This window comes from Passer montanus, unplaced genomic scaffold, assembly GCF_014805655.1.
Source record: "Passer montanus isolate IOZ18808 unplaced genomic scaffold, ASM1480565v1 scaffold54, whole genome shotgun sequence".
Lineage (NCBI taxonomy): Eukaryota > Metazoa > Chordata > Aves > Passeriformes > Passeridae > Passer > Passer montanus.
This window is the reverse complement of record NW_024370374.1, coordinates 1,207,572-1,223,364: the sequence shown is the minus strand read 5'-3', so window position 1 is coordinate 1,223,364 and position 15,793 is coordinate 1,207,572. Positions and strand designations below refer to the sequence as shown.

General features: G+C 38.9%; 1 protein-coding gene across 1 annotated transcript in view; it reads right to left on the bottom strand.

Annotated features, from left to right (window-relative positions):
• SLC17A6 (solute carrier family 17 member 6) overlaps positions 1 to 15,793 on the bottom strand; it is a 28,863-nt gene that overhangs the window by 10,203 nt on the left and 2,867 nt on the right. The window contains exons 2-4 of the mRNA XM_039725081.1: positions 15,026 to 15,278; positions 13,980 to 14,098; positions 842 to 956 (exon numbers count right to left, since the gene is read on the bottom strand). Coding sequence (XP_039581015.1) covers positions 842 to 956; positions 13,980 to 14,098; positions 15,026 to 15,278 — 487 coding nt within the window. The remainder of the gene's footprint in view (positions 1 to 841; positions 957 to 13,979; positions 14,099 to 15,025; positions 15,279 to 15,793) is intronic.

Below are 15,793 nucleotides of genomic sequence, written 5' to 3'. Positions count from 1 at the left end.
TTAAGGTGCCACTGCTCTAAAACTAGAAAATAAGATCTATAACAGTTTAGAAATATACTTTGAAGAATTTTTCACTCCGTCTTCAATGAACCTACTTGAGCATATAAAGTAAGTATTTGAATGATATTACTTGACTTCATTTTAAACCAGCTACCTTTTAGGTCTCTCTTCAAAACCAGCCTTTAACTTAACAATAAAAAAATTAAACCTGCACTGTTGAAATTTTGAAAGATGTTATATGAAATGTACATTAATTCCTGATTAAGGTGTACAAATGTACACAAATTTGTAATTAAAAATTATGGCATATGCATATGGTATATGCATATACACCATATATATATTTTATATAGGTTATATAGGTTATATAAAATAACCTATATAAAGGTTATGAGGGAAAGGAAAGGAAAGGAAAGGAAAGGAAAGGAAAGGAAAAAGGCTCAATTATTTTTTTCCTCATTTAAATTATGTTAAAATTCTTATCCATTCCAACAAAAACATGGCATGGTCAGGACTTAAGATATAACCTTAGGTTTTTGTTATATTCTGTGATGCTGACCAACAAGTAACTGTTGAGAATTACACCAGTAAGGCCTTATGCAGTATAGAAGTTTAGTAAAACATCAGTGTTAAATGCATATCTCACTGGCTTCTCATTTTGCCATGACATTTTATAGCTGAAGGAAAATCAAATAGCAATAATTCATATATTGAAATCCTTTATATTCAAAATCAGTAATAAATTTAAAACCATTTCTATCTTCCATCCAAAGCTACAGTTGCTAGCTAAAGACTAACAAATACCTATTACATTTACTAGTTGATTTACAATTTTGCATACCTCTACAAGGCCCTGCAAGATCCTAACGAAGATGACACATCCATAGTGCACCCTGGCTGCAGATGGTATTAGCATGTTGAGGGAAGATGTCAGCAGTATAGCAGCACCAAACACTCTGCAAAAGCAGCAAAAAGGGGAAAGTAAGAGACTTCAGTGCTGTCCCAAGTGACTTATTCTGCATGTGCTCATATATCAATATAAATATTCCCTACATGTGTTCTTTATATGGGGAATATACTGACTGCACTGGGTAAGTGTCTACTTCCATCTTGTGTAATAATCTGTCTGGAAAGACCCACACCAAACACGGATGTGTTTATCTACTTAACATAATTTCCTAAGGAAATATATCTTATGAAATCACACGTATAGATATTAATTTCAGTATAAACACCCACTTTAATTTTCACACTAATTTCAACCAAATCTGATTGAATTCTCCGCCTTCTGGAAACAAAACCAGAGTTTGTCTCCAAAGGGTGTGCTAAAACAGATGGTCAGTAAAAGAGTGTCTCATGTGTCTTAATTGTAAGAAAGTGACACCACACATTTACTCCTTAAAAAGCAGAAGAGAATTGACTTTCATACAGGCCGAAAGCATCGGGAAGAATTTTAGAGCTGGGATTTTCCTAGACACAAGAGATAATTAATCTGGAAACACATATCTGCAGAAACCAGATAATTCTTACTACTGCTTTTTCAGAGGCTACTCACTGAAAATTGCTCATTTTGATTCCACAGCATCCTAATTTGAAATAAAGCACATTACAAAGTCTAAATAAATGCATGAAGTGGTGATTCATTTTCAATTCCACTGATTTGACTGAATTTTATTTGATTTGATTAATATCCACCTCTTGTAGGAGGAAATCTTTTCCCAGCATTACTGTGTCTCTTTTTTTTTCTCAAGCTATCTAATGCAAATATAAATCTGATGACATATGACATCACAGTATCTGATGTGGAACTGATTTGACAGAAACCTTTGACCTTCACTTGTGTTCTTCAGAAACTGGTACAGTGCCATAAGTCATTGAGAAACAAACCTTGGGCTAAAGATGCAGGATGAAAATTCTCCTCAAAGACACAATATTCCACATTCTGTATTTAGAATCACAGTCTGAAACAAATCTTGAAATAGCGAACTGAGTATATGCCACTTTTATTTGACACATTTTAAAGGTCATGGTAAGAAATCTTTGCTAAAGTGCCCTAAATCTCATCTCCTAATTGTGTTCCCTTTGATGTCTATATCAAGTTAAACAATATTTAGCTGTCTGTACAGCATATTTCTGGCTTTGCTTGTCAGCATGTTCAATACATTTGCTGGGACTGACTGGACATGTGATTGTGTTGCACTGTGAGGACTATTTTGACCTAAATTGTCTTCTACTCTTGATTTCTTAATGTGTAAGTTTCTACTCCAAAACTACATGCACTTCATTTCCTTACAATTTAATACCTCCTTATGCTTGCATAAACTCCAGTGGTGTCCTGTTCTGTTAAAATCATGTGAAGATAGAATATTATAAACTGCCATCTCTTTACAAGGCTAAGATTTGCAAAATTGTTGCTTAAGGTAACTGTTTCTTCAAGGAAAGTTTTGTGATCCTGTATCTGAAGTCAGCTTCAATTTGCCCAAAACTGAAAGCTGTGTTTCCCAGAATTGCCTCTGTTCTCATGTTTACTGAAGAGAAGCTGTTTCCTTGAGTCTATTCCTTCTAGAAGACAAAGGAAAATGTAACTGAAGGAATGGTCAGAGACATGCTTCTTCCAGATTAAAATCTTGCCTGTATTTAGACACAAAAGTACAGGTGAGCATTCAGTTACATCAGGGTGTAGACGATGAAAAATTCCGCAGCGTCACTTGTGAGTCAATTCTTTCTGAACTATGCTTTTTAAGAGTGATTTCCTCCCTCTCCCCAAAAACCTAAGGATTTAAAAGTAGAACAAGTTAAATTATTATTATTATTATTATTATTATTATTATTATTATTATTATTGCAAGAAATGGCTTTTTTATGCTGTTTGTGAGTCTCTACTAAAAGTGATGTCATGCATGGCTATTTTAGTGAGTCCATTTCCTCTATAACTCTTAATCAAGAGTAAATAAATCTTCCTATATTTGCTTTGTATCTCTCAGTGCACAATCATAAATATCATAAGTATTTCTCTTTTGGGCTCTTTAATCTTCTTAGGTTTATTTCCATAAATACTAAATTCTACCTAAAAAATATTGAGATATAGTGCTGTTTTTTGTAAAACCTTACTGTTTTATTGCTTTCAATATCTCACTTAGCAGTATTTATTATTATTTAGATCAAGTAAAAATGAGTTTGAGCTACAGTCAATCAAAATATATTTGAATGCAGCTCACATTTGAATATATTTAGTTAGGAAATGGAACATTCTGATTATTCCTAGGGCATTTCTACACTATTTTGCTGACTCACACATCAAACCCTCAAATTATGTAATCTTTTTTTTTTTGCTTAAATTTTTTTCTGTCTATTAAGCTAGTGATTTCTGACCCTTTATGTTTAATTTCTGCACCTCGCTCAATTTTTCTACAATGTTAACTCCAGCAATGGGTTAGAAAGCTTAGATTTCTTATGTTGTCATGGCAAATTAAATGTGTGTGTGGTTCCACTGTCATACGCACTGATGGTTAATGTTCATTCTCAGACAGATAGAGCTCCCTGCAAAACACAGTTTCCAGCTTGTTTAGGAGTGTTTGTTCCTCCCCACACCCCACTGCACTTCTGTAAAAGCACCAGTTTGATGTTCTGATGCCACTCTGAGTGGAGAGCTGTGGCCCTCATTGGACACACATATTTAAAGCTGCCACGCCCTGTGGTGCCTCTCTTCAGTTGTGTTTCCAAAGCTGGGCTCTGCAGTGAGCCAAGCCTTGCTGCAGAGTGTCCCTTGGGCTGGGCTCAGCCCTGGAAATCCATGTGGCTGCACTTCCATGCAGAGGTATCCTTGAAAATCCATTTCATTCTGGGCACACTCCAAACCCCGTGAAAGGTTTTAAAGCCATGGCACAAAGTAAGAGCTTTAGCAGATTGAGGGTAAACTCTGGGAAAAGTGAGTTATGTCACAGAGATAAAGCAGGCAAAACCATTGACACTGCCTTAATTCCTGGCTCTTGCATTAGGTTGGAATTAAAATGTCATGACATGTCTTCAGAAGCCCCTAGCCTTGCAAAAAATTCCTTTCTGATTCAGAATCAGCAACTGTTCAACTATATCTGGAAGAAAATAAACATATACAGAAGAAGACAATAAATACAGTAGTATTATGTCAAGGAGAGGGGAAAAACCCCAATATATTCTGGTCTCATAAGTGACCAGAAGCAGTCCTGAAAAAAAAAATTATGCTTTACTTATCTATTTCTAGACTGAGTAGATGCAGTCCCAAAAATCAGAATCTAACATTCATCTTCAGTGTTTTGCTGACACTGGCCTCAAAGGTCAGGAACTGTGACTTAATCCTCCTGTAATATAAGTAGTAATAATAGCAAAATCATATTTGAATGTGAGACATTTGGGATGGGAGAAGAGAAAGAAAATTACTTTGACAGCACAGGAGAAGTGCTTAGAATGGAATGAGGTTGCAAGGGGATTTAACCTGTTTGGGTTCCAAGTCAATTGGATCATTTTTCTCTTCTAAGCAAAAGAAAAATAAGCGTATTTATAGATCTCTAATCTCTGCATCTGTGCTGCAGCACTATTCCCATCTACCTTTGTCAGGAAATTCACATTACATGAGCATTCTGCAGTGTGTTACAGATATTGTTACACAGCTGGAAGCAGAGTCAGCTCAAAAAGTGAGCTGAGCACAGGGCACTTCAAGTGCTGAGTGCCAGACAGATGGATGCCATATCCAGTTACATACAGGAGATCTGCACGTCAGGCGTCCTCCTTAGAGGCATCCCTTTACCCCAGTGACTGGGAATCAAAATTGCTGCAAAGAATTTATAAAACTAAAGGCCCTTTTAGATGTGTACGTGGTGGAATCAATTCCTCATCTGAGCCTCCTGTATTTTTATTTTTGTTACTTTTCAATATATTTGATAAATTCCACGATTATTGATTATTCTCTGAATAAGCAAAGTCACCTTGAGAAAATGAAACTTACAGATATTGAATGAGTCTTTTCTGAAGCATATGAAGCTGAAGTACCTTAACTACATTTGTCCTTTAAAAAAGATTGAAAAGTAACTCTGTATATTTAAAACCAATTTTTAAACATTTATTTAAACAAGAAAATGCTGGAGTTTTAAGATGTGTAAATATATGCTGTATCAGTGAATTGTTAACACAATTTCATTAAGATTCAAAATAATTGAAGAACAGTAAGTCTTGGTCACTTATAACTACAAAACACTATTTAAACAGATTTGCATTGAAAAATACAAAAGTATAGAAAGTATTCAATGGCTTCCATAGCAAATTAATTCAGGACTGCTACTTAATAGTTTTTTCCCTCCAAAGTGCCACTGATCATCATTTAATGGAAGAAATATCTACTACTTCCTATCTACTGAACAGGAACATTGGATTATTTTGTTAGTTTTCTAGGGAATCATAGGGTGGGGGAGGCTGTGTGTGGATGTGTGTGAAAGCATTTTGCATCACTATAATAAAATAAATTCAAAATATTATATATTGGTTTATTCTAACTGTAAATAAAAACCTATGGAAAATGTAATCCATGTTCTTTTCTGAAAAAGAAAAACCTCTGATTTGACATTTTCACGTGAATATAGATCATATTCTAGAGAACATCATTTTCATTGGATGAAGTATGTGTATTGATCAAATATTTGATTTATAAACAATGATAAAACATTTTCCCTAGTCATAGTTACAAACTTGTTAGGTAAATTTGTTAGGTAAATAGGGTGGAAAATAAAGAGGATTGAAAACATGAGCTTTCTTGGGAAGTTTTCCCAAACTAGTTTAAAGATTAGAGGAAAAAAACCTGCCATTATTTAAAAAATGGAATTTATTTGGATTCAAGCTGGTGAGTTGGTTTGCCATTTTCTTTACAGAAATCACATGAAATATGTTGAACAAAGACTTATTTTATGAAACATGTATAAAAACTTAAGCTGGGTTTTGACTCTCCTTTGCTGTTCTTTCTTGAACAGTGCTTGTTTGGGAGAGTCCTCATGCAGCAGCAGCATATGTATCACATAATGTGACTTTTTAGTCTCTTCTGTCAGCTCAACGTTTCTAAAATGTACTCTTTTACTTGGACTCTACCTACTGTCTTTCATCTGTGACATACCTTATCCAGCAAAAGGTAGCAACACAACATGCTTATGTTGTATTTTCATACAATCCAAATAATATTTTGCCTGAAAGGAACTGCAAGGCTCAATGCTGTATTAAATGCTTCCTTTTTTCCAGTAAAACACAGTGCCTAGAAAGAAGCAAGACAGGAGCTAACTGGAATGTCCGTGGGCTCACAGCAGCTTTTCAGAATCTTTTCTTCTGTAAATGTTGCTGGCAATGACAATTTGTGATTAACTTCTTAACTTAGATTTTTCTTTGAACATACAGAAGTTTCAGTGGTTAACACTGAACATTTCCCTCCTTACAAAGCATATCTCTACCTATATCAGGTGTAATGAGGGCCTTCTAAGACTTTGATAGACAACATGTGCATTTTGATGACCTCAATTTATGGTTTGATCTGCCAGGTTGGAAGATTAAAAAAATCCCAAAATATTCATGAGGCTTTTAGCAAAAGAGAGATACGAGGGACTGGATCATGCACCAATGTGAAATGCCATGCAAAGATTAAGTCCATGTGTACCAGCAAGCCAGAAGAAGTCCTTTACATTTCTGCCTTCTTCAAACCCTGCTGATGTCACTGACTCATACCAAGACCACAAACAGTTTTCAGGTGCGCCTTCCACTGCTTGTTTGCAATTTGCCTGGTTTTTGATGTGTCAATGTGTATTTTATAAGAACTTGGGCACTGTTGGATGACAGCATTGTTGGAATGGATGCCAAATGCAAAAGAATCCTGGGTCACTAAATTCAAATTGTTGTTCTTACCAGCAAGTGCATCACATTATACTTTCATAAACGGATCAGTTTCCATCTGAGAAGTTACAAGCATTTGCCCTACTTAGTAGTTTTTCCTTTCCAACTTTTTACTTCATATATCCAGTATATGTCTTCTACCCATGTTGTTTTATTTTAATGGCTTTAATCTCTTGAGTTTCCACAACCTCAATCCTATTTTTTTTCTTTTGCATTACTAAGCAAATTAGATCCTCTACACCTTGTCTTGCTTTTTTTCTTCATTCATTTGCTCACTCTACCAATCCTCTATTTTTCCTGTCTGAATTCAGCTGGGGAAGGTCTCAACCTGCGGTTTTGTTTTACAACTCATTATATCCATATATGTCTAGAGAAAGCTGTGACTCATTCCGTCTAGCTCATTAGCTTTAGGACAGCTTGCTCTTTAAATATGTAATCTGCTAAATAATGTTTCAAACCAGGACTGTTTCATTCAAATCACCTTACCAACATGCAGGGCTTAGGCTGTGGTTCAACTCTCTCTGCTGATTTAGAGATCTATAACACACTTATCAAAGGAATCATCTGTAGGTTTAATTTTAAAATGTTTTGTGGAGTTTTTTGGGAGGATAACTACTACGCTGGACTCAAAAGCTGGACATCTGTACTGCTTTTTGGAGGGTTTTCTGATTTATCCTGATTGTATCAGGACTGCTCAGAGCAAAGGCATATTCCTTCAGAGCAAAATGACAGTGACATTAGTGTTTTTATGCAACCAGCCTAAATAACATTTTGGTGCATCAAACTGGGTGTACAAATTGTTTTGGACTGAAGTAACAAACCAAGTAGAGGTGATTAAGGATACCAGTTGCACAGAGTGCATGCAATTAATGCTCAGAAGCATCCCTGGGTTTTGTTTCAGAGACAGTTTTATTTATTACATACCACTGTTAATGCAGTAAGGATTTGTGGAAACTCAGTACTAGAAGAGACCTGGGGACAAGTTATTTGACAGCACTGAGATATCTGGATGATATAATCCTAATAAATAACAATTTTCTTTGTCAGCTTGTCCTGAAAGGGTTCAAATGGGGTGATCTTTAAGGTCTTTTCCAACCCAAACCATCCTAGGATTTTCTGAAAGTATCTGGTGTAATTCTATGAAAACTGTGTAGCGCATTTTATACAGATAAGGATTTCAAAGGATTTTCATCAATGGAGGATGGAATGCAAAAAATAAGTTCAAATTTCAAACATAACTCTACTCTTGTAGGGCTATGTAGGGCTAAATTCTGAAAATTTTAGATTTAGTCTTAAAAAACTAGTCAAGGATTTGGTTCTCTGCCTTTTGTGTCTTGAGGATTACTTCCCTTCTGTATTTAATTAGTTCCAAAATTCCACATTTGTCAATGTAGTGTTATACAGCTGCTTCTCAGTACCAGAGAAAATAACATTCTAGCCTATAACAGTCTTGCATGAGGTGCCTTGAAAGCTAAAAGTTAAGCACCATTAATGATGGTTTGCCTGCTTCCAATGTATGTAAACATAAACTGTGCTCTTACTGACTCTGAAAATATTATTTTTGCTTGATAATAGTGTGATTTTTTAATTTATTTTTTTTTCAGCAGTTCCATATGCATTTTCAGCTGTTCTTCATATTCATCTTCTTGACTGCAAACTCTGAGTAGCCACTCATTTGGAAGACTTACACTACTTGTATTGATTTTTTTAAAATTATATACCTATCATCTCACTTGTTCATTTCCTCATAACCTAAATAATTCAAATAATATTTGTCTTAGTCTAGTTGTCTTTTTCAGTCTGTAATCACTCTGATAACCCTGGGGTAATCACACATCCTCTGAACAGAGAGAGACATAGCTGTCCCAGGATTTTCCTGGAAAACTGTGAGAAGCTGTGAGAAAACTCAGAGAAAGAATTCAAACAATTACTATCTCTCTTTCTGTAACCATTGTTTATAGATATGGTTCTCCAGAGTGTGCTATTCATACTTCACCAATAATGTGAGAGAAGATTCCTAAAGGCCAATCAGGTCCTAGGTCCACCACTGTTTCTATAAGAACTGTGGATTTCTAATTATAAAGTGTCTTTTCATGCCTTCTGATGATAGAGTCTCTGTACCACCTTTGGCTGTCCCAATACCCCTTCGGTGATAATAACCCTGCTTGGGATGACTTTTACTTATGTTTATGTATTTCAAATTAACCAAGTAACTTATGGGGGAGACATTAAGGGGAGAAATGTTTTAGCTATTCTATGGCATACATAGTCATTCTGGCTTATGTCTAGTACAGGCTCATTTTCCAATGACTCTGGTGATCCCCCTGCTGTAAACATAACCCTGAAATGCTACAGACAACATAGTTGTCTGAAATGCTCACCCTGACAATTTATGTTTTCCTAAATGATACACAGAATGTAGTGGTTAAAAAAACACTGAATCGGACCTTTAATTTGCACAAAACAGGGCTAGCAAAACTGGGATTGTGCCATGAATATTGGAGTGGTATATAAACTCAGCCACCCAAAAAACCAGAGAGAATAATCTACCTTTGCCATTAGAGATGAACACTTATTTCCAAGCACCAGCTCTAGGCTGAACATCCTTCATAGGAGAATTGCCTGAAACTGAACCTCTTTAAAAACAGTCTGTGGCCAGAAGCCATAGTATAACAGCTTTATTTGGCTTTCTTAAATCAAGATAAACCAGGTTATTTTCATTCATATGTGTATATGGGAGGAGGGGGATGTGTCTCTGTGCTCTTCATACTAAATCCTATTATAAGCCCTTCATGAAGCATTAATATGTAAAAGCCGACCTCCCGCCATCTAATCTAGTATAATAAGGGCTTGGATACATTATTAATTTTTGTCACACATCTGAGGCCCCCTTTTATCAAGCAAAACCCCCATCTAAATCCCTTGTTGCATCATTAAATTGTGAAAACAGCTTCATCATTCATGACAGAAAAATGGAAGGACCCTGAACCATATGGCAGAGGGAGCAGCAGTACCAGCTACCAGTTTCCCCAGTCCCCTTCTTGGAAAGACTGGTACTTCAAAGAGTCTGCAATGCAGTAGGGTGACAAAATCAGCTTGGGGGTTTTTGTGCAATATTGGTTTCTTTGCCTGAAAACAGATGAGCCCCACACCAGTGCCAGGGATCAGAGACCAGCTCAGTCTGCAGGATTTTGGACTGAATATGAAAGGTGAGGTTGGCAAGTGCAGCTCTGGGGGGATTTCCCTCACAATGCAAGGTCATCTTAAGTCCTCAAAAGTTCAGAAATTGGCACTTGTTTAATCATCCACTAATCCCCTGCTCATGCTGTGAATTAATCACTGTTTGCAAATCAGAAAACACAATATGCCTACCTGCTAAAAGAATGGAACAATTTCTCTTTTTAATATAGATAAATGTAAAGATATGGACTTCCGGACATCTTTCTACCTTGCATTTCTAAACCAACACTTTACCTTAAATTTTTATGCTTGTTGTCATTAAGGCCAAGTTAGAGAGATTCTGATTTCACCTATGTGCTAATGACAGTTTCAGTGAAAATCTGTGGGACTCTGAGACAAGATGCAGTGACAGTCGTCTGAAATATCATTCATTTTATTCATACAAATAATCCTATCAGATTACTTGCTGGGAGGAAGGATTTAGTATTTGATAACAAGAAGAATGACAATTGAGAAACAAAGATTAATTTGAAGTGAATTTGTAGTTTCATTCAGATTAGAATGACAATGATTAAGAGTTCAGCATAGATGAGAGATAATTACATTGTAGAGAAATGTAGTATAGTCATGTAGTTACAATTTTTAATGTGACTACATCCAGGATTTGAGCTTTGACAGATAATACGAAATATATGTCATTACCATAGGTGATTTTAATTGTTAAAAAATTGGCATTCTATTCTGCCATTTAGGTCTCTTTGTGTCAGAAGGTTCTAATATTTGAGTGTACACAAATGAGCTAAAATGGTTACTCAGCTTTGTTTTATAAAAAGTAGCCTGTGATTATTGCAGACTTACTTTTAAAAAAATGCTTGGCACATACAGTCAAAACTGGCATTTCTATTTTAAATATATAGCTGCATTGGGAATTGATTCTCTATTGCATAATCTAACAATGCCCTATTAATTTCAAAGAATCTTTCCTGATTTACAGTAAATGTTTAAATAGTTCACTTAGGAAATCAGTAAGGAAATGCTGCCATAGCATTTTAGTACTGCTTTTGGCAGGGCAAGGGGTTTGTTATAGATTTCCAACATAAAGGATATTTAAAGGGCATATCAGAAGTTTAAAATATAATGATACTCAAATTATCTTGAGATGAGGTGATAAAACTGAATACATTTTCACACCTTCCCATATGTGTGTGACAGCACAGCAGGCAGTTTATTCACAGACAGCTGCACTAGCATGAATGTGAAATAGGGAATATTAATTTGAATTAAATTTTTAAATTTCTAGATTATAAACAAAACATGTGCTTACTCATAGGACCATGTAGCATGAAATTCAACATGGCAGCAGCCCTTAACACTTGTTTACCCCTTATATTTAACTTAATTATCCCTCTACTGCAAACATTTCACAATAGCTAAAACATAACTTCTATTATAGGAATTTAAAACACAATGAAAAACACTACAACATAATTTCTCTGGTTGAACCAGTGGTGGGTAGTCACTATTATTACTATTTAAGCTTTTTTTTTCATTTGGAAGGCTGTCATTTGCTGATTCTTGTCATCTCTTTCCAGAGGACCAAGCAATTTTTCCAGTGGAATTATTATGCATACTTACAATCAGATTACCTCCTAGTAATCTTTTTATATACATGTATCCTGAATACATAGTTCTTGCTGCTTCTTTCACTAGGCATCACTTCATATTCCCATTTTTGAAGCAGTTAAAGATCTCTAAAGCAATCTCTAATTTTTCAACACCCATACTAATATGAATGAGTCCAAATTACACACAAAAATCCAAGGTCAACGTCATTGCCTTAAATACACTCATTGCACTAAACAAAGGAAAGTAAACATTCTAGGATTACACTGATTGCTTTAGTAGAGCGTCATGCTGGAAGCTTGTGATGTGTTTCTAGTCCCACATGGCTTAAGATCCCTCTCGGTGAGACTATTTTTCAGTGTTCCTTCCCTCTCTGATGTTACCTTGCATTCAAGTGTCATGTATTGAACAGAATTCAGTCAACCAAAAGTTTAATATGTCATGTGATCGACTGGATCCTTTTGTAGCCACAAGTTTATCAGCATTTATACCTATTCCCCAAAAGACTGATGAAATGTGAAAAGCACTGCAAGTATCAGCAGTACCATAATGGTATCTGAATCTTTGAAAGGTTCATAGGCTCTAGACAGATAATCATCAGTCTCCCAGTGGGAAAAGTATCACAAGTCCAGTTACAGCCACTGGCTTGGTTGTGAAAAACACAAGAAGAAAAGAAGGAGTTTCATCACACCACTTGGGGCGCCTACCCCGAGTAATCTGGGTTCCCTACAGAATATTTAGGCAGTGAGATGCCTGGTAATGATACAATACACCTGAGTCGTGAAGTGCTTCCACAGAAATAATACCTAACCAGAAAAAATACACCTACCTTAACTGGAGTAGTCCTCAGTTACTGTCATAAATGTGAATGTTTGTGAAGAAGAGAAAAATCAGATTCGGCATGACAACTAGTGTGCTTCTACTAATGACTTTTCCTGACAATGTCCCCACCATTGTCTTGCAAATCTCTGTAGTTGCATCACTTTACATCTGAATTGGTTCAAATGGCTTTTCTGATGTTGTTTGGGTGAATGAAGACAGCTTTTGATTCTCTGGGTCAGATTCTGCAGCCTTTACTCGACCAAAACTCCAATTAAACCTTAGTAGTTACAGACTGCGTAAAGACGCAAAAATGATTAAAGGAGGGATAAAAGAGAAATAATCCTTTAAACGGCTATTAATGGCTATGTGAAAAAGTCTTTTAAATTTCTGAACCATTATCAGAAAGATGGCACTTGTAAACAGAAAGAAAATGGACACCCCACTTTAAAAACTGTATGTTTTGATTTATTTGTTTTTAAGGGCAGTATGTTAGTGTTTTCTCCGTTACAGAGCATCTCTCTGTTTGTAAATACTCGTTTCCACTGTAGATCTGTCTAAAAGCTATTTATCTTGAGGAGACCACCATTTTTTGCTTCAGCCGCACTCTCTCCTTCCTCTCAGTCTCAAGCACACATAAGCCATCTTGTTCATCAGGCTAAGCCTCTCTGCCCATCCAGCCCTACCTTTCATGTCGCCCACTCCTGAGAAGAGTTAAAGGTATATATGGCTGGGTTTAGTATCCATTTGCACTTAGTGCGGTACTGGTTTGAAGAGTGGCACTAGGACCTTTGCTGCTTCTGCAAACGATGAGCCTGTGGCATTAAGCAGGGATGTGAAAGCCTCATGTGTCTCGAATACTCAGTGGATCTAATTAACAGGTAGAATCGCACCCTGGGTGCTTGAAAAATTGCCAGACACCATAGAAACGAGTCCTTAAGTCCCCGGACCATCTGCACTTGCTTTTCATTGTGGAAGTCTCATTTAAGCATGTTTTTCGACCATTCTAAATTCATTTATGCTTAAATGAAAAATTCCTGCTGACGGTTTCCCTTTTCATTAGAACAAAAATAATAAAATTCTTTAATTCAGTCACAGGGAAAAAAAAGAAAAAAAAGAAAAAAAAAAGAAAAAACACAACCTCTCAAGCTTTGATGAAATAATGAATCTTTGAATTTGCGTCTGAATACGTGTTGTTTGAATATCGTTGTCACAACCTCCTTAAGTGACTGTCTAAGGGAAAAGGAAACCAACATGAGGCATCCCCCGCAAAAGCGGGGGGGGCTGGCAGGAGGGTGAGCCATACCCCGGGGCAGCGGAGCTCCCGGGTCGCACACAAGCGCTCCGTCCCTTCCCGGGACCGTGCCTTCCAGCGGGGCCGGCTCCGGGCAGCCCCGGCCGCACCGCCCCGAGCTCGGCCCCCGCCCCGCCCGCAGCCCGGCCCTCGGCGCTGTTACCTGTTCGCTGCCAGCCGCGAGGAGATGTACCCTCCGGGGATCTGGGTGATTATGTATCCCCAGAAAAAAGAGCCGTGGATCATGCCGACTGTTTCAGGATCCCAATTAAACTTCGCTTTCTTCCAATGCAAGGAGGACCGGGACAGACAGAGAGAAAGACAAGAGGAAGGCTGTAATTGTGCCGCTTGGGAGCTTTCACCCGCGGTGCCGTCGAGGGGGTCCCGGCGCCGGACTCTGCCCCAGCCCCTCACGGCAAACGCCCGGCTGCCGGCCAGAGCAGCAAACAAACCCAGCCACAGCAATGGAGCCGGCACCGCCCGTGCCTCCCCGGACCCCCGAGTGCCCTGAGCCGCCCAGCGAGGCACGGCCGGGCCGGCTGGGCAGGCTGGGCAGAGCCGGGCAGAGCCGGCAGCTCGGGCTCACACACACAGCCCTGCCGGCCAGCAGCCAGCCCGCTCTCGCCTCTTGCCCGAGCGGACAGCGAGCCGTAAGGGTTCCTCTGTGGATCTGGGTGTTTAAGACTCATCTGCGTTTGCGGCATCTTTCTCGCCACGCTTTAGCTCGCTTTAAAGCGGCTCTTATCATTTAACGCCTTTTGTCAAAACAAATTCACCCCGGTGTTTTCAAATATTCCTGCAAAACCTCCCCGCCTCCTTTACGACGAGATGCACCCGCTAACAGCCCCTTATTCGATGCTCTCCTTCTCCCATACCCTACGTTTATTTTAGGAGATATCTGCGATTTTTAAGGCTGTGTGGGAAAGACACGGCGGGGGGCGAATTGTACGCACAGTAATACCACAAACTAGGGCTAGGAACTGAAATGAAAAAGTAGAAATAATCGGTAGAAATTGTTTCTGCGTCAAGAACGGGATTTCCGTCCTTCGAAGGGCAGCGGCGGGGCCGGCAGGGGAGGGACCGGGAGCATCGGGGCTCGGGTGGGGGAAATACCATGAAACCATCCAGAGCCCGTCCCGGCTGTGTTGAGGTGTTTGACTGAGAGTTGTACTGGGGAGGATGTGGGATTTACGAGGGAAAAGTTCCCACCTCTTTTATAATTTTTCCTCCTCGGTGTATGGTGCTGTTGTTGACCATATCCACGATGGCCACTCCCAAGTTACATCGGATCCCGAAGGAAATGCAGAATCCCAGTCCGCTCATGATGGCAATGATGTACCTCCGGGGCAGCCCGAAGCAGGTACAGTCGCACAACGGGGCTTTCTTCTCGGGCACTTCCATGGGCTTTCCATCTTCCGTCAGCTCGATGGTGTCCCCGGGCTTCTGCCTCTTCTCTAGGACTCTGTCCGACACAAGAAGGGAAAGTCAAGGCCTGGCCGCCTGAAGGCACGACAGTTTCGGGGAGCTGGAGGCTTAAATTCACCGCTCCCCTCGCTCCTTTGGCTTGGAGATCGATTTGAGGATTTATTCCTTGCTTCCCGTTCACCTTCAACTGCTCCTTAGCGGTGACCTGTGGGAGTCACGATTAGTCATCCCCAGCTCCCCCCGCCACCCCTCCGCAGCAGCCCAGGGAGGAGCTCTAGCTGGGAATTGCTCATCTATCATTAAAGACTTCTGCTGAAATATGTAGGGCGCCTCAAGAAGACATCATCTGTAAGCACTGCAGAGGCGCCATGTTGGGCAGCCCAAGAGGCGCAGGAACACCAACAGGCTCCTGGAGGTGCTGTCACCTCCCTGCTGCACCACAAACACCAAGGGGTCATCTTGGTGTGCACCTCGCTTCAGCTCTGCCAACGAAAGAAATGTCAGGAGAGAAAGACGGGAGGGAGGAGCGAGGGGCAGAGGGCGATATTGCTA